Genomic DNA, 25,025 nt, shown 5'->3' with positions numbered 1-25,025 from the left:
TTCTTGGAGTGAGTTGCTTAAGGGGTTAAGTTCAGAGTTGCTGTTTATATGGGGTTTAGTTTGAGGGAGGTCCTGTGAGACAGACTCCGCCATTACTAGGGCTTCATTAAATTTTTTTGTTTTTAAAATTGTTGGTTTTTTTGTTTCCCATGTATGTGCTTGTATTCTGTGTATAGGCATATGTCATTTTGTCTGATAATGGCGGTGGTGTCTTCCCCCAAAAAATGTAACTGTGTATTTTCATAGTTTTGTTGTTTTCTGTAATTTCTTTTATTTGTGCTGGCCATAGGGGTAACCTTTTAATTTTGGCAAAGACTAAAGTGCCAACTTGATATAGAGAATTATTGTGTGTTGCCATCTTGATTAGAGGTGGGGCAGATTGATTAAATTCCAATAAATAAAGGTATTAAGGTCCTTCAGTAATTGGTGTGCTACTAGCAGTGAGCACATGTGCTGTTTGTTGCGTCCACAACTTCAAGGCACTGCTTGATTCCAGTTCAAATACAGTTTTTATGCCAGTATTGTTTGATTCCTATTTCAATTTGTAGAGTTTAAATACAGTTTATTAAGCCTTTTTTATTAGCCTTAATTTATATAGATTGAAATACAGTTTTTTTAGGCCAGGTTTGTCTGCTTCCTATTGTTAAATTTAAACTTGAAATCATTAGCAACTACTCAATTCATCACCATGATACCAAAGTTAAACCCTATCAATAAACTACTAAACATGTCTGTCAAGTAATAATAATAATTATGCTATTAACTTTCACAAAAACTGTAGGATTAAAAGAAAAATTAGATTAATGTCAAAATGGAAAACTGTTTTTTTATAACGAGGTTTGACAGATTCCTCGTGGTTAATGTTTTTAAATGTCAAAATGGAAAACTGTTTTTTATAACAAGGTTTGACAGACTCCTCGTGGTTAATGTTTTTTAAATGTCAAAATGGAAAACTGTTTTTTATAACGAGGTTTGACAGATTCCTCGTGGTTAATGTTTTTTTCATGCGTCAGGTTGTAAGAGAAAATCAAGGTCAGGTGGGAAGCAGGTCTGTTGATTGTTGTCAGCTGTATAAGCTGCTGTCAGTAGGTCAGGTGTGGAATGTGACGCTGTCAGCACAGTTTCCAGTTGTCACCATATGGCTTGAGTTTATTCAGTGGTTTTAAGTAAAGTATTCTAGACTGTGTAAATACAATTTTTTGATTGTAGTGTTTATAAGCTTGTTATTATGGTTTCATTGGTGATAAAGTTCTTTTATTGAAAAAAAATGTTTGAGATTAGATTGCAGTTTTAGTTCTTGTGTTTACAGTTAGTTTCTTATAGTTATCTTGGATTCTTGAGTAGATTAATTTTCTTCAAGTTTTTATGGTGAAAATGGACTTACAGTAGTTCCAGGTAAATATCTGCACACGTGAGTAAATATTTGTTGTTGAAATACACACTTAGTACACTTTTAACTGGGAGCCACTTCACCTTGACTGTAGTCAAGTCAGCCATGTTGGTTTTATAACGAGGTTTTATATATTTATTAACAATATATTAACATTAACAATATATTTATATTCTCAAATTTCTTTTTGTATAGTTTTGAATGGCTCTACCAAAATAATATATATGAACAATATTTTGAAACAACAAAAGAGAATGATTAAAATGATGTAAAACCTAAACAATGACGAATCAACAAAACTTCATTTTTGGAATCTGAAAATATTAAATGTTTATTTTCAGAGTCAATATATTTTTGAAACTATCTTACTTGAAAAAAATGAAACTCAATACAAATACAAAAGTTACCACCCATACTTATAACACTAAGAACAAGCATGTTATCATTTAGGCTCATACACTGAAGTTTAACTTTTTTAAACCCTACATACACAGGGAATAAGTTTTTGAAATGAATACCATCAATTATCACAAAAATTACAAACCAATCCAAATTCAAAAACTGTTGAAGGAATATTTAATTAATATAGCAGTTTACTCTTTTGACAAGAACTTTCCACCTCCACTTTGAAGGATTTATTTTAATATTTCAATTTATGTAATGTTCTATCCCTTTATGTAATAAATATAGTATAAGTATAAATATTTTAACCTAAAATAGTATGTAATTATTTTGATTCAAACATACATTCTGTCCTTATATAATATGTCAAATGTGTTAAAAATTGTACATTATTTTATATTTTAAATTATTCATTTGAATAAAAAAATTATCTTTTCATTTAACTTGACTTTAAAACACACTGTAGCATCTACATTTTGTAACTGAAGACTTAAATCGGTCCAATACTTTTTCTTTATGCAACATCATATTTACAAGAATCATCTACTTTTTAGCCCTAATATGTGAGCTATTAATAGTGGATTTTCAAAACAGTGATCCTACTTAAAGCAAAATGTCAGCCTTAAAAAAAATAAATAAACACATGCTAACCTAATGTCTAATGCTCATTGATTCAGCTACACACACAACATATATGATGCAATAAATGAGGTGTGCCACAAGGATTAGTACTTGTACCCTCTATATTTATTATCAAAAATGTCCTTTTGTATGAAAACTAATGCAATTTAATATATAAATATATGTAAATATGTTAAAATAAGTATATATGTTTTGTATAATTTTACAATTTTTTGTCACACTGTACCGGAAAAATGTAAAAAGAGTTTACATGTGGTGACTTATTATTAGTATATACAATACAATTTTCTACACAAAAAAATAAATAACAAGAATTGAAAAAATTAAAATATTTAAAAAATGTATAATAAAGAAAGGTCCAGAAAGGGTTTAATAACATTTACTCATAAAACTTATTGAAACTCAACACAAATTGACTGCACCCACTCACAAAATTGTGGTTTGTTAATCTTTATACAATATTCAACAATGCTTTGTTTGTATTTTTTTTATGCTTTGACCTTTTAAAAACAGAATCTGAAATGCATAAACACTTGTTTTAACCCCCCTTAGCTCCATCATTATGGAAGTTGGTGCACCAACCTGCGTTGCCCAGTGTGGAGTGTGTCTTAGGTGTGATGTAATGCCACAACAAGAAGTTGTCCCTGGACGCGGCAAACACGTGGCTCGAATTGATTGCCACAAACAGCGGTTCCATGTCCATATATTTAGCTGCAACAATGTGAAAATTAATTTTGGTTACGTTATTACGTTTTCAATGATACATTCTTGCATTTTTTAATTTTATAGCAATATATGCTGGTGGAACTACTTTACCTTATCTCACTACCCCCTTGTTTTAAATTATGTGTATCTTAGCACATCTACACATCAAACTTAAACTTTTTATTGCAGGTAATAATTTATATAGCAAAAGTCATTATGTAAGGTAAAAACTTACATGACGTGGCCCCCTAAGGAAACATCTTATGAAGGTAGGCCTTAGCCAGACTAACGAATGTAGACTCTGTGGAGAAGAGGAGGAATCAGCAGAGCACATTTGGTTAGATTGTCCTGCCAAACTCGGAAAAGATACCTGGGAGCATATCTCCTCAGCCCCGAGGATATCAGAGAACAGGAGCCCTCAAATCTGATTGGTTTTTGAAAAAGCCTCGGATTTTTAGGACACAAAATTAAAGTAAGGGAGGCGCAAGGTCCTTTTAGGACTAAGCGCGGGGACAAACTTTCCTTTTCCCTCAGGAAGGAAAAAAAAATGTAAACATTTTGGCTCTCATATAACAATTACACATTCAAACAATAATTTTGCATTCGTACAACCCGTTCATTCACCAACTGTTTCCACTTCCAACACCAGTGCAATAATGGTGGTCTCCCAATTATCAGCCAAAAATTTAGCTACATTATAAATTGTCTTTGAGGTCAAACGTTTTAGACAAATTATTAACACCTTCGGTGTTGGAGCATATTTGATGGAATCTGGTAATCTGTTTATAAAGTGGATACCAGCCTGCAAGGGCAGGTGTTCATAAACTACCGTTCTGTGTTTCCCAGTTTGGTAGTTGTCTCTGCCTCCTGTTTCACACCCGGGAATGTCTCGGACCCTTGTCAGGGTATATTTTGACATAATATTGTTTCCAAAATGTAGATACTTGGCAAAGTCACCAGTTACACTTTTATAAAGCTGGTTGGCAACGCTCTTTAAAATTCATGTTTGCTGTTATTCAAAATACTTGCTTTTTTAAGCTTGAAAGCTCTCAAAAATTGATTATTTACACAAGTCCCCCATAACACCACTACAAAGGACAACTACATGATTTAAGATAATACTTTTTATACATAATCAGAAACTTGTTACCGTCCAAAAGAAAAAAACTACATCTCAGAAAGGTTTTTGATATAAGTACAGACTGATTTGCATTTTGAGGTTTTGTAAAAATAGATAATTTAGTATAGTGAGAACAATGGAAGTTTTTAACTACAAAAAAGCAAAATCCTCAACAATAAAAAAACTGTGCAGCTCTTGTTCTAATTTTATATGTTACTACTGTCATATTTTAGAAACTCTTGAACTCCAGAGCAAAAAATCAGGAACCTAAACCAAAAATAATTAACACTGATGGGTTTTTCATGTAGTTAAATAACAGCATAAAAATATAAAGCTAGGCTTATTTGTGTATTTAGTTGAAGAGTCTGGTCCAATAATAGTTCAAAATATTAATCACTTAATAAATGTCTGTTACAGTTCTACTCTGATTTCCTAAAACATCATTTGAATCATAACTCAAATAAACAATAGTTGAAAATGTCATCATCAGAAAGTTCAGTGTCTGATTGTATATCAATTCGAATTCCATTTTTAAACATTCTCTTTTGTCCATTATTATACATAAACCTAAGTCCACATATAAAGAATAATAAACACTAACAATTATTGAAACAAATGTGCCAACTATGAGTAAAAAGAGCAATGGACTTAAACTTTGAATTTGTTACCATGCATCAACATACTAGACTTTGGTTAGCTATTGTAGCTGTCAACCGAAAAACTGTCATCACAACAAAATATTCAAAGAAATCAAGAAGTAAGAACAAAGGTAATTTCTTTTTTATTCCTGTTACATTTAATAGAACAAACACTACAGCAAACAGTATTGATTATAAAAAATTTGTTTGGTAAATACTCATAACAACTTAAACAGTGGTGATAGTGAAATTGTGATCTACATTTTTCGCATAACCCCCCTCCCACCACTTCAAAAATTGTTATCTATGATATACTTGTGTAGGGTTAAAAAGATTAAAATAAAGTTATTTGATTATGATTATGCGTTTAATAACTTTGAATGGTCACTAATTTAGTTACAATAAAAAAATGTATTATTCCTATTTCACTGATTTACCCTCATTATGAGTCTTAAAATGAAGTGCTCTTGACTTAGGCTAACCAAGCAATCATATTTTATATATTAAATCAGTAATGTTTTAGTCAGACAACTTCACAAACATTAGCCTGATTATAATACCATTATGTAAGAATGTTGATGTAAGAATGAAAATATCAATAGATTTGGAAGAACTGAGACAAAATTAAACTTGCACTGATCAATTAACCCTTTGCACGCCACCAGTAAATCCATTAACTTTCCTATTATAAGCCAAGACAAGTAAACAATTTTGTTTTTTTAAGTTCAAGTTAAACTGATAAGTTTGATTACATTTTACAACAAAACAAGATAAATATGTCAAACTAATCACAACACTACCACCCGATGAAGAATAATAATGAGATACAGAGTAGATGTGTGTGCTTGTGACAACCGAAAAAGCAGTAATACACACCACTGATATGTTTGGTTATGGCTCTGTAGAAGACACAGAACTGACGAGCAGGTGGTTGGGTTAAACAAAGGGTGCTCACCTCCCCGTGCTGCCTCTGCAGCAGTGAAGAGTGAATAACCTTAACTTTTGAAGGTAATTTATAAATACTTCCTTGGCAACTGCAATAAGCACGGAGCGTGCACCGGGCAATTCAAAGGTCTCAAAGAGACATAATCTATAATATTGAATATAATTGTATTTGGAGTTTTGGTTAAAGTCTACCATTCATATACAGGGTGAGTCAGAAATATGGTAAAATATTTTAAGACGTGATTGTAGAGCTAAAAATAAGAAAAAAATGTTATATAAAGGTAGGTACGGAAACGCTCCATTAGTGAGTAATGGCTGCCGAAAGATTTTGCTTTGTTTTCAGTTCACCTGCTAAAATTAAGTGATTCTGAAATGTTTTGTTCTTACTTTTTAACTCAAAAAAGGTGGATTTATAAGGGAAATCATCTGAAAAATCAAATAAAACCACTCTAGAGGTTGTAGTATAAACAGTTTTTGAGAAAAAGTATGAAATTTGCCAAAAATCTAATAACAAAAATACCGTCTTACATGTTTGATCTCTAATAACATTGTTAAATTACCAATAAACAAATTGTTTTCCTAATACAGATTGTAGAGAATTTAATTCTGAAAACAACCATAATAAGCAAAGTTAACTAAATGTGTAACGCGTGCATTTTCAACAACTGAGGTAATTTTGAACATCATCTTTAATCTTCCGCTGAGTCTTAAAGCAATTGTAGATATGTTTATTGTATTTAAAAATAAATTGAACTAAAAATATGTTTGTTTTTCACCAGCTGTTACCAATCAGATACTCATTCCTTATTATAAAACAGCAAAAGTTTGCTGTGTAGTCTAATACGTGAGGAGTCAATTTCATAACTTTTTTACATATTTAGTTAACTTTGCTTATTATGGTTGTTTTCAGAATTAAATTCTCTACAATCTGTATTAGGAAAAACAATTTGATTATTGGTCGTTTAACAATGTTATTGGACATCAAACATTTAAGACAGTATTTTTGTTATTAGATTTTTGGCAAATTTCATACTTTTTCTCAAAAACTGTTCACACTACAACCTCTAGAGTGGTTTTATTTGATTTGTCAGATTATTTTCCTTATAAATCCACCTTATTTGTGTTAAAAAGTAAGAACAAAACATTTCAGAATCACTTAATTTTAGCAGGTGAACTGAAAACAAAGCGAAATCTTTCGGCAGCCATTACTCACTAATGGAGCGTTTCCGGACCTACCTTTATATAACATTTTTTTCTTATTTTTAGCTCTACAATCACGTCTTAAAATATTTTACCATATTTCTGACTCACCCTGTATATTCATCTACGGCATGGGAAGGGTTAATTGGAACCTTACAGTTTTGAGACAATGGGTAGAATAACACCTACTCACAGTCCACTGGTGTGGCAATGGCATTGCACAGTATCAAACCGAACTGGCCAGTCGCATCCTCGGCTCTCACAGCCAGCACGCAGTGGTCCTTGCACGCCGCCACACCTAGCAGCCCTCGCACCTTTTTGCTATAACACTGCACACCAACAATTCCTTGTTAAATAGACCTTTTAACTCAGAGCAAATCGGCAAGATATAGAACACATCAAATTACGCACAAAAGCAATTTCTCTTAAATACGAGGGTCTTCCAGAAAGTAAAGAACGATTGCGCATCACGGGCGGCGCAGTTCCCCCACCACCGCGGTAGATAGCTTGTTCGTTAGCCACACCTTCTGCCTCAGTGTGAGCTGAGTAGCGGTACCGTGAGGTCACGTTTGCGTCTCCTGTGAAAGTTTAAAATGGCGGCGTTAATTGAAAATCCCGCCAAGTGTGAACTGCGTAGTGTGATACGGTTTCTGAATGCACAGAATGTTCGACCTATTGAAATTTATAGGCAAATTAAGGCAGTTTACGGTGACAATGCGATGAACGAGTCATCAGTGAGAAAATGGTGCATTCAATTCAAGGAAGGTCGAACTAATGTGCACGACGAGGAACGAAGTGGAAGGCCGTCACTCGTTACTGACGAGTTGGCAGCGAAAGTTGATGGAAAAATTCAACAAAACCATCGTTTCACTTTGAGTGGTCTAGTGGAATTTTTTCCACAAATTTCAAGGTCGCTTTTGCACGAAATAGTGACTGAACGTCTTGGTTATCAGAAAATGTGTGCTCGTTGGGTGCCTAAGATTCTTACTGATGTCCACAAGACTAAACGGATGGGAGCAGCTCTTGAGTTTTTGACTCAGTATGACGAAGAAGGTGATGCGTTTCTTGACCGCATCGTAACGGGTGACGAAACTTGGGTTTCCTATCGAACCCCGGAAACAAAGCTCCAGTCAATGGAATGGCATCACTCGAATTCACCAACAAAAAACAGGAAAGAAAAACCAAATTTGAACACCAGGAAATTGATGGCAACAGTTTTTTGGGACCGAAAAGGCCTAATCCATGTGGAGTTCATGCCGAGAGGCGAAACAATCAACTCAGAGGCCTACATCGAGACCTTGCATCGGCTTCGCCGCGCTATTCAGAACAAACGACGCGGAATGCTGTCGTCGAAAGTGGTGCTGATCCACGACAATGCTCGGCCTCATTGCAGTGCACGAACCAAAGCAGAACTCAATTCTTTCAAATGGCAAATCTTCGGACACCCTCCGTATAGTCCAGATCTGGCTCCGAGTGACTATCACTTGTTTCCAAAGTTGAAAGTGTTTTTAGGCGGAAAAAAACTTTTTGGGTGACGAAGACCTCAAAGAAGGAGTAAAAACGTGGCTTCATTCCTTGGCGGCAGAACAGTATAATGTCGGTATAGAAAAACTGGTGCCACGCTACAACAAGTGCCTTGACAGTTCCGGCGATTTTGTAGAAAAATAGAGTAAGTTTATAAGTATTTATAAATAAATTTTCATGCTCTTATCTTTTGTTTTTATTGACTTATAACAAAACGTTCTTTACTTTCTGGAAGACCCTCGTACCACCTGAGGTTGAAATCAATATGATAATATTTGTACACCTGCATTAACACGTTCGCTGCGGGCGGTAACTCTGGTTACCACTGCTATGCTGCACTAGGAGCGGGTGGTAACTGTGGTTACCACAGAGGTCACCACAGAACTGTGGTTCTGAAATGAGGTCAGTGTGGGGCCAGCACTCAAGCTATCACAACACCGTATTTTTCATTCCTCGGGAGGTACTTTTCCCGTATTTTTATGCACTTTGTTTTCATAAAACATTAGACTTTTTCATGATTTTTAAAAAGTTTCTATAGTAGTAAGTGATTGTGCAACACAATGGATGTTCCCCTGTGACCAAGTGGTGTACAACGACCAAGTTCTAGGTGTATTTGTAAATAATAAATTACTTTTGGGTGGGTTGGTTAGGACGTATATACACATTTGTATCAATATTTTATTGAAGTAAACATATTTCTTCTTTTTTCATTTTTATAAACTTATGTACTACAATATTTTTAGTAAACTACAATAATTTCAAGTAAACATTTGAATAATAACTGAATTTGAGTGAGTTAGCGGAGATGTGTATAAACTTTATCACATTTTTATAAATTTTACATTCATTTTGGTTTACACACTTACGTATAAATATTGTTTATGTTTGTCTAAAACGAATAAAAACAGTTCACTTAGCTACGATGTATTCATTTGGAATATTCCCACTGCCATAAAAGGGCCTTCCCTAGTGCGAGCGGTAACTAGAGTTATCAGCTGGCAAGGAAGACTGTCCTCAGAAGCTAGCGATAACAACAGTTACTGCATCCCCAAATTGGTATAGGGTGATCATTTTTGTGACTAATAAGTAATTTTCATATATTTCTATCATATTTCATCCAAAAGTAAGTGAAAATATATTTAAAAAATGTCAGCATAAACGGCTATATAGGGATTAGCAGCAAACGTGTTAATAGGGCTTAAAGCCAGGGATTGTTACTGATTGGTAGGAAAATCAGCAGACTTATCTTGAAAATCACAGACAAGATGTCAAAGTCTGCTACAAAGACAAACCAGTCCCCCAACATGCTGCAAGCCACAACATCACAGACCTTAACAACTGTTTCAAATTCACAACAGTAAAATCATTACCAAAAGACTGCAATTCCTCACAGTTAAGAAGATGGGAACTAGAACACCAACGGGTAACAAAATCAAAACATCCTCCAAACCTAAACCTGAGATAAATCCCTCCCTCCACTCCCTTCAGCAGACTAAAAGTTTCCACAGACACGCAATATCGTACTCATACATTGTCAACCGTTATACAGTGTCTAGGAAAAAAATAGAAAAGTGAATTGGCAACCCTGCTTCCCACATTGACTCTGCAACCCAAAGTGAACAGACAACTAGAACGCTCTCTACTGGTTGAGGAAGATCGAAAATTTCCAATTATGTGTAAAAATATGTGTACTTTTATGTGTTCTTTCAAATCAGTGGACCGACCCTAGAAGAACTTTTCAGGATAAGCCTACTGATTTTCCTATCAACAAGTGACAAATATTTGTACACCAGTAGAATAAGTTGAGTCACCCAAAAAGGGTTCATCTCTGGTTATTTTATACCTAACAGATGATTAAAAATTGTGCATTAGCGTACAGTTGGAGAAAATGTTAAATAATAGCCATTTTGATTGTGGTTAAGACATGTTGAAGAGATGACTTTTTCTGTTCTCTGAGACTCATAATGTTTGATAAATTTGAATCTTTGGGTGAATGAAGCAGGAATTACCCATTCCACCCAAAAAGTACGAAGGGATAACTCCCCGGAGCCTTTATTACTCCTTCTTTAAGGATTTCACAGTGGAACTGTTACACTCAGAACACGTGAAAATTTATCACTGTAGTGCCTAGAGAGCAAAAAACCCCATTCGTTCTGACTTTAAACGGAAAAAGTCTGACTTTGTTGGAACTTTCTGGCTATAGTAAACATATCCCGCTTTGAGTGACCGACCAACGTTTCAGCTTAAGACCAGTGGATGTTAAAGATGAGAATTTGGTTAGTAAAGTTAAGTTTTTAGGAGTTTTTTTTTTGTATAATAAATTGAGTTGGGATACACATGTGGATTATATAGCTTCACAATTGTCAAGCACAACTTATTTATTAAAGCGTCTTATGTTTTTTGTTCTTAAAAACTATGTAAGAACTGCTTATTTCTCCTACCTCCAGTCCATTCTAAGGTATGGTCTCATAATATGGAGTGATTGCAGTAGGATAAATGAAATTTTAACTGCTCAAAAGAAAGCTGTAAGAATTGTTTCAGGGTCAAACCCTTTAGACCACTGTAGGCCCCTTTTCATTTCTCAGGAAATAACTACGTTAATACATTTGTATATTTTCGATTGCATAGTGTACAGTATGAAAAACTCAGATAAATTAGACTTCAGATCCAATATTTATAACTACAATACCAGGAATCGAAATAATTTGGAAATTGAATTTAACCGTCTTAGTAAAACCATGAACAGTCGCACAGTAATTTCATTAACAGTTTGCAACCACTGGTTGATAAATATCCTGACTCAATTTTCAGAAAGAAACCTTATAGTTGATTACTGGTTACTCCTTTTTACAGCCTTCAGGAATTTTTTGAAGTTTTTTTTGTTTTTTTTTCCTTGGGGCGGCCTACTGCCATGCACTTAAGCCTCAAGGGCTTTTTGCGCACCCTGGAAACACACCATGAGGCCCACCAGTCTACAACTTCAGCAGTTCAACTAACCGCCGAAAACAACCTATCAAGTCCTCCTGGGAAAATTCACCACCCCTGTCCAAACTACCAAAGATGGCATACCGCTCTCTTGCTATTGCAGGGCAATCAAAGAGCAGGTGCTCAGCAGTCTCCTCCTGCTCATTACACCTTCCACAGAGCGGATCCTCCTGAAGGATGCCAACTCTGTGAAGATGCTTCCTCAGGTAACCATGCCCCGTAATGAGACCAATGACCTTAGAAGACATTGATCTGTTTAATGAGAGAAGGTCCGAAGCCACCTTGGAGGAAGGTGACTGTAATACCATTCTACTCACTCTCAAACCCGGATGCAACCTCCACCTTCTCCCATGCTCCGCGCGAATCCATTTCGAGACAACCCTAGAGGATTCACACCTTTATTGTCTCAAATATTTACAGTTGCTTTTTTCTTGTTATTTTAAATTAGTCTACATCCTTTTTTTGTTATTTATTTGTTGTTATTGTTAGTTTATTTATAAATATTTTATTAATTGCTGAATTTTAGTTTTGTTGATTAGTTTCATTGTTTTATATCTTTTAATTGTCATTTTATTGAAGTAATTTTTTTAACTAATTGACAGTGTTATTTTAACAACTCTTTTTATACCTTAACATAAAAAAATTATCAAATTATAAAAAAGTATGAATTCAAAATGTAATGGTTTATTTGTAATTTATAGTATATCTAGACTTGGCGTCGTGCTGCAATACTGACATTTATACTTGTAAAAAGTCTTAAAACCAATAAATTGATTGAACGCAGAAACCAGACTGACCTCGTTGTTGTTGGTGTTCCAGAAGATGACGTTGGTGCCGGGTCGGTCCTGTCTGTTGTACGAGTAGACGACCGTGTGCGAGAAGTATCCCCACTTGTAGCTGGGCCGGATGTTGGCAAAGTATATGAATGAGTCCACGGCCAGCGCCACACGGAGTGAACTGCCCTCCCACACACAACACGATACCTCACGTCCAGGGATCTTCATTGTGCGCAAGTGCTACAATGGTAGAAACAAATTAGCATTTATCTATAATGTTAAGTTTACACAATACAACGCACAAGAGTTATAGGTAAACTATATTACAGGTTTGTTTAATTTAAAAATATTACACAGAATAAAATTACTAGTAACATTTATTCTAATGATGATCTTTTGGTTTGGAATTTTGTCATTTCAGAGTGCAGAGTTCTGAATTGGTTTGTACGTCTCAGTTGCTAGTTGGATTTTCTGATGCAGCTGCATGAATACAGAATACAGAATACAGAAAGCTTTATTCATGATCATCAAGAACAGAATAGTTGTCAATCAATAATAAAAATAATAAGTTATGAAACATAACATTGAAAGGAAAGAACAAAAATTAACAACAAAAACATTACAAGTCAGGAGTTGAGAATGTCATAAAACTCATCGAGACTGTAGATAGAGTTCTTCACCAGCCACTTGTGTAGTCTTCTTTTTAGAGTTTTAGCGTTGCCGGTCTTGATGGCATCAGGAAGGGAGTTCAGAAGCTTGATTCCAGCAAATGATGGTTTTTTGGTGAAGAGCGTTGTTCTATGAGCTGGTAGACGGTGAGCTTGAGCCTGTCTAGTGTAGTAGTTGTGCACCTCACTGTTTCTCGGGAAGTTTTGCTTGGAAGCATATATGATGACTTCGATGATGTAGATTGAAGTCACAGTGAGAATGTCGAGTTCAGTAAAAGATTCTCTGCAGCTGTCTCGGGAAGAGAGGTCGGCCATGATTCTTATGGCCCGCTTCTGCAAGATTAGTACCCTCTGGAGATTACCATTTGAAGAACTCCCCCAAAGGATGATTCCATACCGAAGATGGCTCTCAAAGAGAGAGTGGTAGGCTATTTTTAGAGCAGATGTTGTGCCCGTAGCTTTTATCCTTTTGAGAGCAAAGAGAGCAGAGCTGAGCTTTGAGCTAAGGTAATCAATGTGGCAACTCCATGTAAGATTTTGGTCTAATATCATACCTAAATGTTTAAGCTCATCCACTTTTTCTAGATCTGGTGGGCCTGATATGTGGTCTTTATGTCTGCCTAGTGCAAGGAGTTTTGTTTTGGATGGGTTGAAAACAAGGTCGTTATTTAGGCAATATTGTTGGGCCATGCTAACAGATATATACGTGTTGATTTCTAGTGACTCCGCTGTTGAACTGCTGGTGATAAGAGCTGTGTCATCTGCGTATGATACAGGATGACTAAAAGCCTCGAGTGTTTTACCTAGATCACTAGTGAATAAAATGAATAGGACGGGTCCCAACACAGATCCTTGCGGAACTCCTCTTCTAACATACTGTGGAAGTGAATGAAGAGCCTTCGTCAAGCCCTTAGCTGTGTGTTTCAGCTCAACTATTTGCTGTCGCACAGAGAGGTAGCTTTCGAACCATTTCAGGGCTATACCGCTGACACCCAAGGTTCTGATTTTGTATAAAATAAGCTTATGAGACAGTGAGTCAAATGCTTTACTCATATCGAGAAAAACAGTTGTTACAGTATTTTCAGACTCAATATTATCAATTATACACTCAATGAGCTCAGCAAGGGCGGTGATAGTCGATTTGCCCGGGATGAACCCATGTTGTCCTTTTGGCAGCAGATTGTTACGCTGAAGGTGCTCTAACAGTCTCGAGAGAACTATTTTTTCCAAAACTTTTGATACAGTGGGCACAAGGGAGATTGGTCTATAGTTCTTGATGTCGTGCTTACTCCCTTGCTTATGCAGTGGATATACCTTTGACATTTTTAATTTTGAGGGAAATAATCCCTGAGTCAGAGACTTGTTGATTACATCCGTTAAGGGTTGGCAGGTTACAGAGCTGCAATACTTCAGTATTTTTGAAGAAATGTCATCATAGCCTGAGGAGGAAGAGGATTTTAGAGAATTTATAGTGTTGAATACTTCCTCATTAGATGTAAGATTGAACATGTTAAGTCCTGTTCCTGTGAAGTTTGAACATAAGTTAACGTCTTTGGCGCTAGGAGCATTGTTATGACCGAGAGTTACTTCTGCAATTGTTGTAAAATAGGTATTAAAATGTTCAGCTATGGTAAAAATGTCGTCTAGGTAGGTGTCATCGTCAGTATTTTTTAATTTCCACGTGGATTCTGAAGCTTCTCTCTTTGGTGCTCTTTCGCTATTAATGACGCTCCAGACTGCTTTGCTCTTGTTGCTTGCTTCGGCGATGAAGTTGGAGTTTGTTTCCCTTCTAAGACTTTTTAGTTTTAAGTCGTAGGATTTCTTCTTCTGGGCAGCATCCTCTTTAGCCTCAATTTGTCCACTGGCTAAGTAGCGCTCGTGGGCTTGTATGAAAGACATCCGCAGTATGTTTACTTCAGGGTTGTTAAATTCTTGAGTTCGGTTCCTGGATCTGTTTCTTGATGTTGTATGGGGGCATGTAATGTCTAATGCTGCAGTCAGAGTTCCAATGAAGTTTGAGTAGGCATCCTCTGCACTTGGAGAGTTGTATACCCGATCCCATGATTGAATTTCAAGAAGCCCCTTTAAATTTGAGATGTTATCTGGACTGAGACGTCTTCCATTTGATGAAGATTGTTTACTTGATGTGGAGGGGAAATCCATGAAGTAAAGTTGTCCGGTGTGGTCTGAGAGCCCGTTTTCAATGATTTCGAAATTGAAGCTATGTGGTGCCAAGTTGGTGCAAAAAACATCAATTGATGTAGCACTTGTAGGGGTTATCCTGGTAGCAGGTAGGAGGCATCGAGTCAGGTTATACTCAGATAGGAGGTTGTTTAATTTATTGTTTTCTCTTTCCATCAGTGTGCTGAGCCAGTCAATATTGAGATCACCAACAATGCAAATTGCAGAATTGTTTATGGGGAGTTCTTCTAGTGACGAGTTTAGTAATTCAAGAGCATGATCCAGTGGGCTTCTTGGTGGTCGGTATACACCCAGAATGTAAACATGATTTTTTTTGTTTATATTGATTTTAACAGCGGTCATCTCACAAACAAGTTCAATGCTTTTGCTATCAAGATTTACACTTTCCACCTCATTGTCCAGATTAACTCTCTTGAATATTGCAACACCACCTTTTTGGTGCAATTCCCTACTATATTCTGCAATAAGTACATAGCTAATTAATCGGACATTTTTCAATAAATCAGCACTGAGGCCATGCTCAGTAAGTACAAGTATGTCAGGTTTTGAAAAGTGTAGGAAGTGGTTTAGTGTGTCAATTTTATTTCGAACTCTGTCAATGTTTTGATGGTAGATTACAAATTTGCTACCTTTTTTTAGATTTTCCTTCCTGTCCATTGTTTTGCAACAGCAATTTAGGTTTTGGGCCTTCGCTTCTCTCTCAACCCTAAAAAATAGTTGTCTCCACCTGTCATGTCATTAGTATTCAGTTTTTTTGTTGAGGTGGTTTGGCTGTCTCCACCTGTCATGGCGTTAGTATTCAGTTTTTTTGTTGAGGTGGTTTGACTGTCTCCACCTGTCATGGCGTTAGTATTCAGTTTTTTTGTTGAGGTGGTTTGACTGTCTCCACCTGTCATGAAATTAGAATTCAGTTTTTTTGTTGAGGTGGTTTGACTGTCTCCACCTGTCATGAAATTGGAATTCAGTTTTTTGGTTGAGGTGGTTTGACTGTCTCCACCTGTCATGAAATTAGAATTCAGTTTTTTTGTTGAGGTGGTTTGACTGTCTCCACCTGTCATGAAATTGGAATTCAGTTTTTTTGTTGAGGTGGTTTGACTGTCTCCACCTGTCATGAAATTGGAATTCAGTTTTTTTGTTGAGGTGGTTTGACTGTCTCCACCTGTCATGAAATTAGAATTCAGTTTTTTTGTTGAGGTGGTTTGGCTGGCTCCACCTATGTCACTTTTATTTGGTAGTTTCGTAGCATCTTTCCTTTCCATGCTTCTGTGAGGTAGGAATGGATACTTTCCTATAGAATTGTTTTCTTTACAGGTTGTTTCCATTTCTTTGTGATGTTTTGCAAGATCTACTTCAGAACACTGCTGACCATAACGTATCCATTTAGTCAGGATATCCTCTTGAGTTGGAGCAATGTACGTGAAAGACTGAGTGTGACGAGATATGGCGACAAGACAGTGTGGTACTGAGTTGTAGATGTCTTCGTTGTTGGATGATGTCCTCACTACTACGATGTGTGGAGCCTGCTTCCCTTGATATTCGTGAATGGTAGAGACGTTATGGCCTAATTTCAAAAGTTGTGCTTTTTCAGTTTGTTTAAAAACCAGCATTTTGGTGTCTTTTACCATGACTGGTATACTATTGATGTTGTCAAAAACATGTTTTACAAGCTCTCTTTTTACATTGCTGCTTGTTGTCATACCTTCTGAATAATATTTGGAAAGAATGCAGGCAACTGTCATCGTACATCTGTAGGAGTGACTTAAATACTGTGAGATCTCAGTGATTTTTGTAATGTCATGGAACTGGGTTGAGTGGCCTGTGACCCGATTAATATAGGGGATTTGGTTCATGTCGCCCACCATCATGACCTCTTTGGCTTGTGAAAGTTCGACTGCGTATAAGATTTCGCCAGCATGCACCATGAGTGCTTCATCTACTATCACGCGGTTATAAGTTCCTCCATTTTTCAAGTGGTTTGTCGAGTTTATTAAAAATGAGTGCACAGTTCTACAGTAGTTCTTCACATCATCTTGAAGTTCAGGATGGCTTGTCTTTAGCCGGTTTGAGAATTCAGTAGCTCCTTCTTTTGTGGGATATAAGACCAAGTCTCCTATTTTGAAGTTCTTCAAGATGAAGGATGTTTTCCCACATCCTGGCACACCTTGCACTAAGTTAAACCTAGCCTTGGAAGAGTATGTGTTATCGATCTTGGTATTTTTTGTACTATTGTATAATTTAAGGTCATTCATTAGTAGTGTGTCATCAGATACCAATATTAGGTCATTAATTACACTAGCGTTAGAGGCAGCGGAAAATTTTGATTGTTCACCCTTTGTTAGATCTACAAAATGTGCTCCGTCAAAGCCGCACTGGTAATTCTTGTTAGGGTCCCCAATAAGAAAGTTGCCACTCTTCAAATCAATGAGAGCAAAGTTGTCTCTGTATTTTAATAATGTGTTTCTTATATCTTGCGTAATTTTTTCTCTTTTGCTTAGGTTGTATTCCTGGTACATTTTTGAAAATCTTTTCAGGAGTAATTCTTCTTTTATCCTCCATAGGTCCCTTTGTTCCACCATAGCAGTTCTGACAAAGTTAGATTTAGAGTCAATTTGGGCCAGAGGAGTGTTGTTTGTAGTCGGCGCATGTGGGATCTTAGTTCTCCAAGTGTTGTAAATTCCTGAGTTGTTGCTGCTGCATGTCATTTGAGAAATTTTTCGTTGATTTAGCTGCTGTTTGTCCAGGATTTTATCAACTGATTTTTTCAATTTTTTGTCACTTGAGTAAAGTCTCATACGATGCAAGTAGGCATTGCTTGAGAATTGCAACAACACTTGTAGAAGGTCTCTTTCATTTAAGAGATGTTGTTTTAGAAATCCAACAGTTCTTTCTAGGTCAATAGAAAACAGTACAGGGAATTTAAAACAGTCATTTGCTAGTTCCATAAATTTATAAAGACGTCGCTTCCAGTTTCCTGTTTTCATGGATTGACAAATGATTATGTATGGTTTACCAGAGGTCGAGGTAGTGGCAAAATTGTTGTACGAGAGTTGATTTAGCTCAAGTCTTCTTTGCAGTGCTTTTAAGGACTCTGGGGTAAGTGAAATTGAGCATTCTCCTGTATCTTTGTCATAAAAACACAGACCACAGCTGTCTCTCCAATTGTCATCCATGTCAAGTTGTGTTGTCACAAGTGGTGTTTCTTCCGGATGAAAGGAAAATATTTTTAGATTTTCCAGAGAATTTTTATCAAGTGAGTGTAGTGATGACAATTTACCGGTATTTGAATTAACAGCAACGCTGCGTATTACTCTTTTCATCACAGGTCTGGTGTCTGCTGTAACATTTTCATCTTCATCACTGAGATAGGCAGGAGAGTCTATATTTATACCCTCGATGAGTATTGACTGTTGATTATTCCTTAGACTAGGAAGCCTCTCTGTTTGTTCATTTTCCCTGACTATCTTTTCTGCAGATCCTGCAATTACATTGCAAATCTGTGTAGTTTCATTGCTAGATGAAGTTATTTGTCTTGTATGCTGTTCTTTTGATTGGGAAGTAGTCAAAGTAGTTATAGTATATTCACTGTTTGGCTGTGGTGTGGTCTTCTTTCTAGAGCATAGCTTATTTAAGCAGGTTATTATGTTCGCAAAGGTTTTATAACCTTTGGTGGTAAGTTTTCCATGGACAGTTAGGCATTTAGTTGTCAGTCTTTTTTGTGTATTACAGAAAACCACTTGTTTTTCTTTACACAACCACTTGATATTTGAGTTTGCGTTATTTAGAAGTTTAGGAGGAATTTTCCCATCTTTCATGATGCTATTTACTATTATGGTGGAGTTGGGAAATTTGTTTTTTGTCACATTTATAAGAGTATAAAGATAGCCCATGGCATCATCCGGTGATTTTGACAAGTGCAGTATGTCTGCACCCTCCTGAAGTACCACAAATTTTGGATTCCAAGTGTCTGGTAAGCTTATAATTTTTGGGAAATCATTTATAGTTTTAATTTCAAGGACTTTAGTTTCAACATTTAAAATTTTTAGTTTCCCAATAGGCATGTCAGTGATTACCAAGCAGTCCAACTTCTCAGTGATATTTACAGGGCATGGTACTGTCTTGTTGTCTCTATATTCTTCAGTCTTACATAGTAACGTGTCATACTCAATTTCAAATTCATATAAAGTCTGCCTTAGTAACTGAATGGTATTCTCTGATTTTGTAAGTTCCTTTTTTAAAGACTCAACTTGGCTTGAAAGGCATTCCAGCTCCTGCAGCAATATAACACACCAGACAGTTATCAACAATACTAACAGATCCTTCTCGGCCATACCTAATCACAATAAACTAGAAAAAAACGAACTTTTAACAACCAACTGAAAATTTTACATCAAAATATAAACTGGCTATCCAACAAAACTGATAGGCTAGCACACTTTCTACAAGATGAGAACCCCGACTTCATTGTAATAACAGAACATTGGCCTTTCTCATGAAAATCTCCAAAACACATGCATAGAAGGCTACTCACTGATTGGGGGTTTCTCTAGGAAAACCCACGTTAAGGGAGGGGTGGTAGGATATGTAAAAAATGGTCTGGAAAAGAATGTTCTCACTCATACGCACAAGTAATGAGGAAACAGAACTGACCTGTGAAACAGCACTCTTTGAAGTCAAAGTCAGCAAAACAACCTCTGCTGGTGCTAGGTGTATACAGACCTCCAAATGCAAACCTCGACCAAGCCATAGACATTCTTACAGAACAACTAGAAAGAGTGCTTGCTGCTGATAGACAGGTATTGATAATGGGAGACATCAATGTAGATACTCTAACTGACGGCACAGATAAAGCAAAAATAGAAGAATTCCTAAACTCCTTTAACATCACCAGAATTAATTTGCCACCTACAAGAATCACCCAGAACACAGCAAAATCAATAGACTGGATATGTACAAATATTAATCTTCAACAAATACGGACTTCGGTCATAGCAACAGGACTCTCAGACCACAAAGCGCAACTAGCAAAGGTACACACTAAAAAAACTAACAACAGACAAAATTAAAGAAAAAAAAACGAATCTACAATAAAAATGCAATAGAGCTCCTTAAAGCACAACTACAAGCCCAAACCTGGGAAAGTGTAATAATAACTCATGATGTAAATGAAGCATACAATTAGATTCAACAGCATAATCCAATCTGCCCTAAAATTATGCCTGCCCATTGAAGACATCAAGAGTTAAACATAAAAGAACACAGTGCTGGGATCAAGAATGTACTAGGCTCAAGAACGAGTATGTAAAAGCCCTTGATAAACAGCAAACAACCGGATTAGATGAGGACAAAACTAGAACAGTGGCTAAGAAGAAAGAGTACGATCAACATCTAAAAAAACTCCGAAGAGAAAACGCTACCGTACGCCCACATCAATAGCTCAGAAAACAAAGTCAAAAGCTTTATTGGTTATACTATAAATTGTGAAAGAAGAGCCAGTCCCACCACCGAAAACCAGTTCATCCTTCAAATTAACAACAGAATGATAGATGACCCAAGAAAAGTCTCAAACTCTTTCAATGAATTCTTCTCAACAATAGCTGAAAGTAAGAACACTACAGAACAGTTGTAACACGATAATGAATACCCTATCCAGTTTCTCCACCAACAACACATCATATTCTTAACTTTTGGACCAATCACTCGAGAAGAAGTCCAAGCATCCATTGACTCTTTGAAACAAAAAGACTCAGCTGGAATTGATGAGGTTTCAGCCAAAATGTTAAAAATCATCAAATTTGAAATATTAGTACCTTTAACAGACTTAATAAATAAAATCACTTTCACAGGGTATATTTCCAGATAAGCTAAAGATTGCCAAGGTCTATCCAAAATACAAGAGCGGACCAACTACGGAAAGAAATAGCTACAGACCAATCTCTCTAACCTCAACATTCTCTAAAATCGTTGAAAAGATTGTGTTAAACAAACTGCTGCATCACCTAGATCAGCATGGACTCCTCACTGAACAGCAGCACGGGTTCCTCAAAGGCAGATCTACAACTACAGCTGTAATTCAACTGACTGAGCACATCTTAAACCAACTAGAAGATGGCTGCATTTCTACAAGCCTGTTCCTTGATTTTCAGCAAGGCTTTTGACTGCCTGAACCATGACCTCCTTCTGCTCAAACTGAGGAACTTGGGTGTGGGAGAGGGGAAGCAGCAAAATGGTTTTAACAGCTACCTTAGTGATAGGAAACAGATAGTGGAAATAGCCTATACAAAAAACAGCACAAGATATAAGGCCCAATCCAGAGCTGTTAACATACAAAGGGGTTGTACCGCAGGGCTCTGTACTGGGACCAGTCCTCTTCCTCCTTCTCACGAAACGACTTCCTAGTTGGGATTGGTGAAGATGGACATACCGTCATGTATGCCGACGACACAGTCCTAACGTTTGCCGATAAGACACCAGAATTACTAAATGAAAGGGCCAGTACACAATTCCACAGGACTAAGCAATACTGCTCCTCCAACGATCTGGCCCTGAATGAAAATAAAACAGTACAGATGACTTTCACCACCAAACAAACTGACACTGCTGTATCGCTACCTGGACTTGTAACTGAAAACACCACGAAATATCTGGGCATCATAATTGATTCTAAGCTGTCATGGAAACCTCATATAGACCAGCTCTGCAAGAAAACTATGCTCTGGGATCTACGTCATACGCAGAACCAAGCAAGTGTGCAGCTCAGAGGCAGCCAGAGTGGGCCTACTTTGCTCTGTTTGAGTCCCACCTTAGGTATGGCATTGCAACCTGGGGAGGAGCTTCTAAAAACAACCTAGACAAAGTACTCATTAAACAAAAAAGAGCCAATTAGATGCCTGGCTAACCTAAACTACAGGGACAGTTGTCGAGAGTCTTTTCAAGGAACTGAAAATTCTTACAGCCATCTCACTTTACATCCGAGAAGTAATCCTTCACACCTTCACAACAGCACAACCTAGACACAGGGATCAACACCAGTACGACACCAGACATGCAAACCGATATTTCACAATCCCGCAAACATCATCTGAGACTGTTTGAAAACAAAAACCCAGCTATAAAGGTGCCTTATACTTCAACAACCTGCCAGAACACCTCAAGGAGAGAACAACCAAAAGTTTCAAGTTTTCAGCTGACGACCTGGCTCCTGGAACGACCCTTCTACTCAGAGGCAGAATTTTTAAATAACCAACTATAACCTATGTATTTTTGACGCATTACTGTTCTTGATGAATATGTGAATAAAGAGTTGTCTATTGTCTATTGTCTAATTCATCGTTGGAAGGTGGATAAGGTATAATAGTTTCCATTAGACAGTTATTACTTTTAACCAAAGTTTTAATTTGCTGTTTTAAACTATCAATTTCTTTCAAGTAGAAAGCGCTTTTCAACTCAGCATCTTTTTTACTATTTGTTATTATGGTATCCAGAGATTTTATTTTTTCATTCAGTTCATTTTCTGAGGAGTTGTGTATGCTAGTACAGCTTTTATGAGAGAGTGGCTTAGTTGTATTGTCACTCATAGTTTTCTTGGTGATAGGAGTATCAGGGCTTAGTGTCTGGTTTTGATTATGCTTATTTTTGGAGACTATCTCCTCTAATGCCTTGATTTTATTGACATAAAACCTATTTTCTTTATTTATTTGTTCTTCCATGTCTTCCATAGTTTCAGTCCCTATCCTAAGTTTATTTTCAAGAAATGACTTTTCCAAGCTATGGTTAGTTTTTAGTTCTTCTATCGCATGCAAGAGGTTTTGTATCTGATCATCTGTAGCTTTTAACTTGTCTTCAAACTCTAGCTGAAGCTTATTAAACTTTACCTTTAGGTTGAAGTTGTCATTTTTTAAGATATGATTTTCATTGAGGAGAAAATTGCCAGCCTCAGCAGCTATAGTGAGGGAGGTTTCTAAGTCTTGTTCTTCATTTCCAGATAAATTTGATATTTTTTCTCTTAGGTTATTTTCATTGATTTGAGAAAGAGAAAGTTGCACAGATTTGTTTGAAGAGAGAGCTTCATAAGCTTCGATCAGTGCCTTGTGTAAATCAGGGTTTGAACTGTTATTTTTGTATAATTCATTGTCTGAGTCGAGTTTAAATTGAGAAATATCTTTTTCAGAGCATGTAGCAAGCAGTCTGTTTGGTGCCATAAAATATAACATGATACCTGGTCCTAGTTTTAAGATTTTCAATTCTTTCGATGTAAGCAGGCCAGGGTGAGTGGCCCCTTATTTTAACAACTACAGTTTCATTAAGCTGGAACATACTATCTTATACTTAAAAAGTTGTATGGAATCACAGTTTCTTTGAATTACTGAGTCTGAGGAGGTGACAGGCAGACAGACAGTTGCAACTAGTTCAGCAGTCTGCAGCGAGGTCACTGCCCAGCTTTGTCATGTCTGCATATTTGAGGTGTGATGATAGATGTGCTCATCACTAACATACTGTGTTAATGAGGTCACAGTATACATACGGCTCTATAATGTTAGTGTGCTTAATGTTAAAACGGGTTGGATTGTCGTGATATCTTTTTTTTTTTTTTTTAATTACTTACTTGTGGATAGTAATCTCACTTGGATTGGCCAAAGTCCAGGTAAGAACCCATTTTACACACTAAAAGTTAACTTTTTTAGGGAGTGAAATGCACTGACACACTACACATCCGCCATCTTGTGAGTTTGTATACCATGAATTTGTATACCATAAAATATGTTGCACTGATGGAGATGTGTGGTATCAGGTGCTCTGTACACCCGAGTAGGAGTTGGGAGAATTGAAAGAGCCCACGAAACTTTGGGTATCAGCAACTTTATATACTTACTTTAGGTATTATACTTTTCGTAACATATAACGATGCCAAATGTCCAAAATCCTGTTATACTATCAAACCTTCTATTGCAACAACAAACTTTAAACAAATAACCTTCCTATCATTCCCCCTCTCCTATCATTATCCCTTATCCAGTTTGTTTCAAATATGCTACAGGAAATGCAAGAAAAAACAACACTACAATTTAACCCTAAAGAGGTAATTTAATAAACATATGTTATGAATTTTACTTTTAAGGTTTAATAGGACATTTTTAATTTTTATAAAATTTACTATAGATTGTAATAATGTTGTCCGTTAATGTTTACAAGAAGAAAAGTTTGTGAATGTTGAGTTTAGCTCCAGTTCACCTTCCTCTTAGTGCAGTGTCTGGAACCTGGTGCTGTTACTGACTTGATTCCTGATTCTCGAATCATGTTCGTCTGAAGAGATCCAAAAAATGTCGGCAATGAAGAAGCTCAAAATGAATTCTTTACTGACCCCACACTGAATGAACCCTTGTAACAGGTCAAATTACGACATTTGAATATTCGCGGGGAATTGGCAGACTGTGACCTCAGTGAATCGGCAGACTGTGACGTCAGTGAATCACATGTTGTCGGAATTGAGATTTATTTAATTAATAACGAAGAAATATATTAAACTTTATACGGGAAAAGATTTAATTAATTAAAATTAATTAAACATAACCAAAATTCGTGTTTTACAAAAGTACTAAATAAAATTACGCAGAAAAGCCAATTGTGGGATAAATTACTTGTATATTGATGACGTCATAAAGCACATGTTGCTAAAAATTTAAATAAAAAGCTTTGAAAAAAATAATAAAAAGAAAATAGAAAGACTTAAATTGATTAATTATAGTGAACGTCATAAATTTCGACAATTATAAGAAAAGAATCAAATTATATTTAATCGTGAAGACGCTGATTTGAACGGGAGAGGGGATG

General features: G+C 36.3%; 1 protein-coding gene across 1 annotated transcript in view; it reads right to left on the bottom strand.

The window, feature by feature from the left end:
- LOC124366649 (WD repeat-containing protein 35-like) overlaps positions 1-25,025 on the bottom strand; it is a 79,869-nt gene that overhangs the window by 30,849 nt on the left and 23,995 nt on the right. Inside the window, exons 6-8 of the mRNA XM_046823249.1 lie at positions 12,349-12,567; positions 7,236-7,371; positions 3,017-3,145 (exon numbers count right to left, since the gene is read on the bottom strand). Of these exons, the coding sequence (XP_046679205.1) occupies positions 3,017-3,145; positions 7,236-7,371; positions 12,349-12,567 (484 nt within the window). The remainder of the gene's footprint in view (positions 1-3,016; positions 3,146-7,235; positions 7,372-12,348; positions 12,568-25,025) is intronic.

The sequence above is a fragment of the Homalodisca vitripennis genome, chromosome 7 (assembly GCF_021130785.1).
Source record: "Homalodisca vitripennis isolate AUS2020 chromosome 7, UT_GWSS_2.1, whole genome shotgun sequence".
In the NCBI taxonomy this organism is placed as follows: Eukaryota; Metazoa; Arthropoda; class Insecta; order Hemiptera; family Cicadellidae; genus Homalodisca; species Homalodisca vitripennis.
This window is presented reverse-complemented; position numbering and strand designations above follow the sequence as displayed.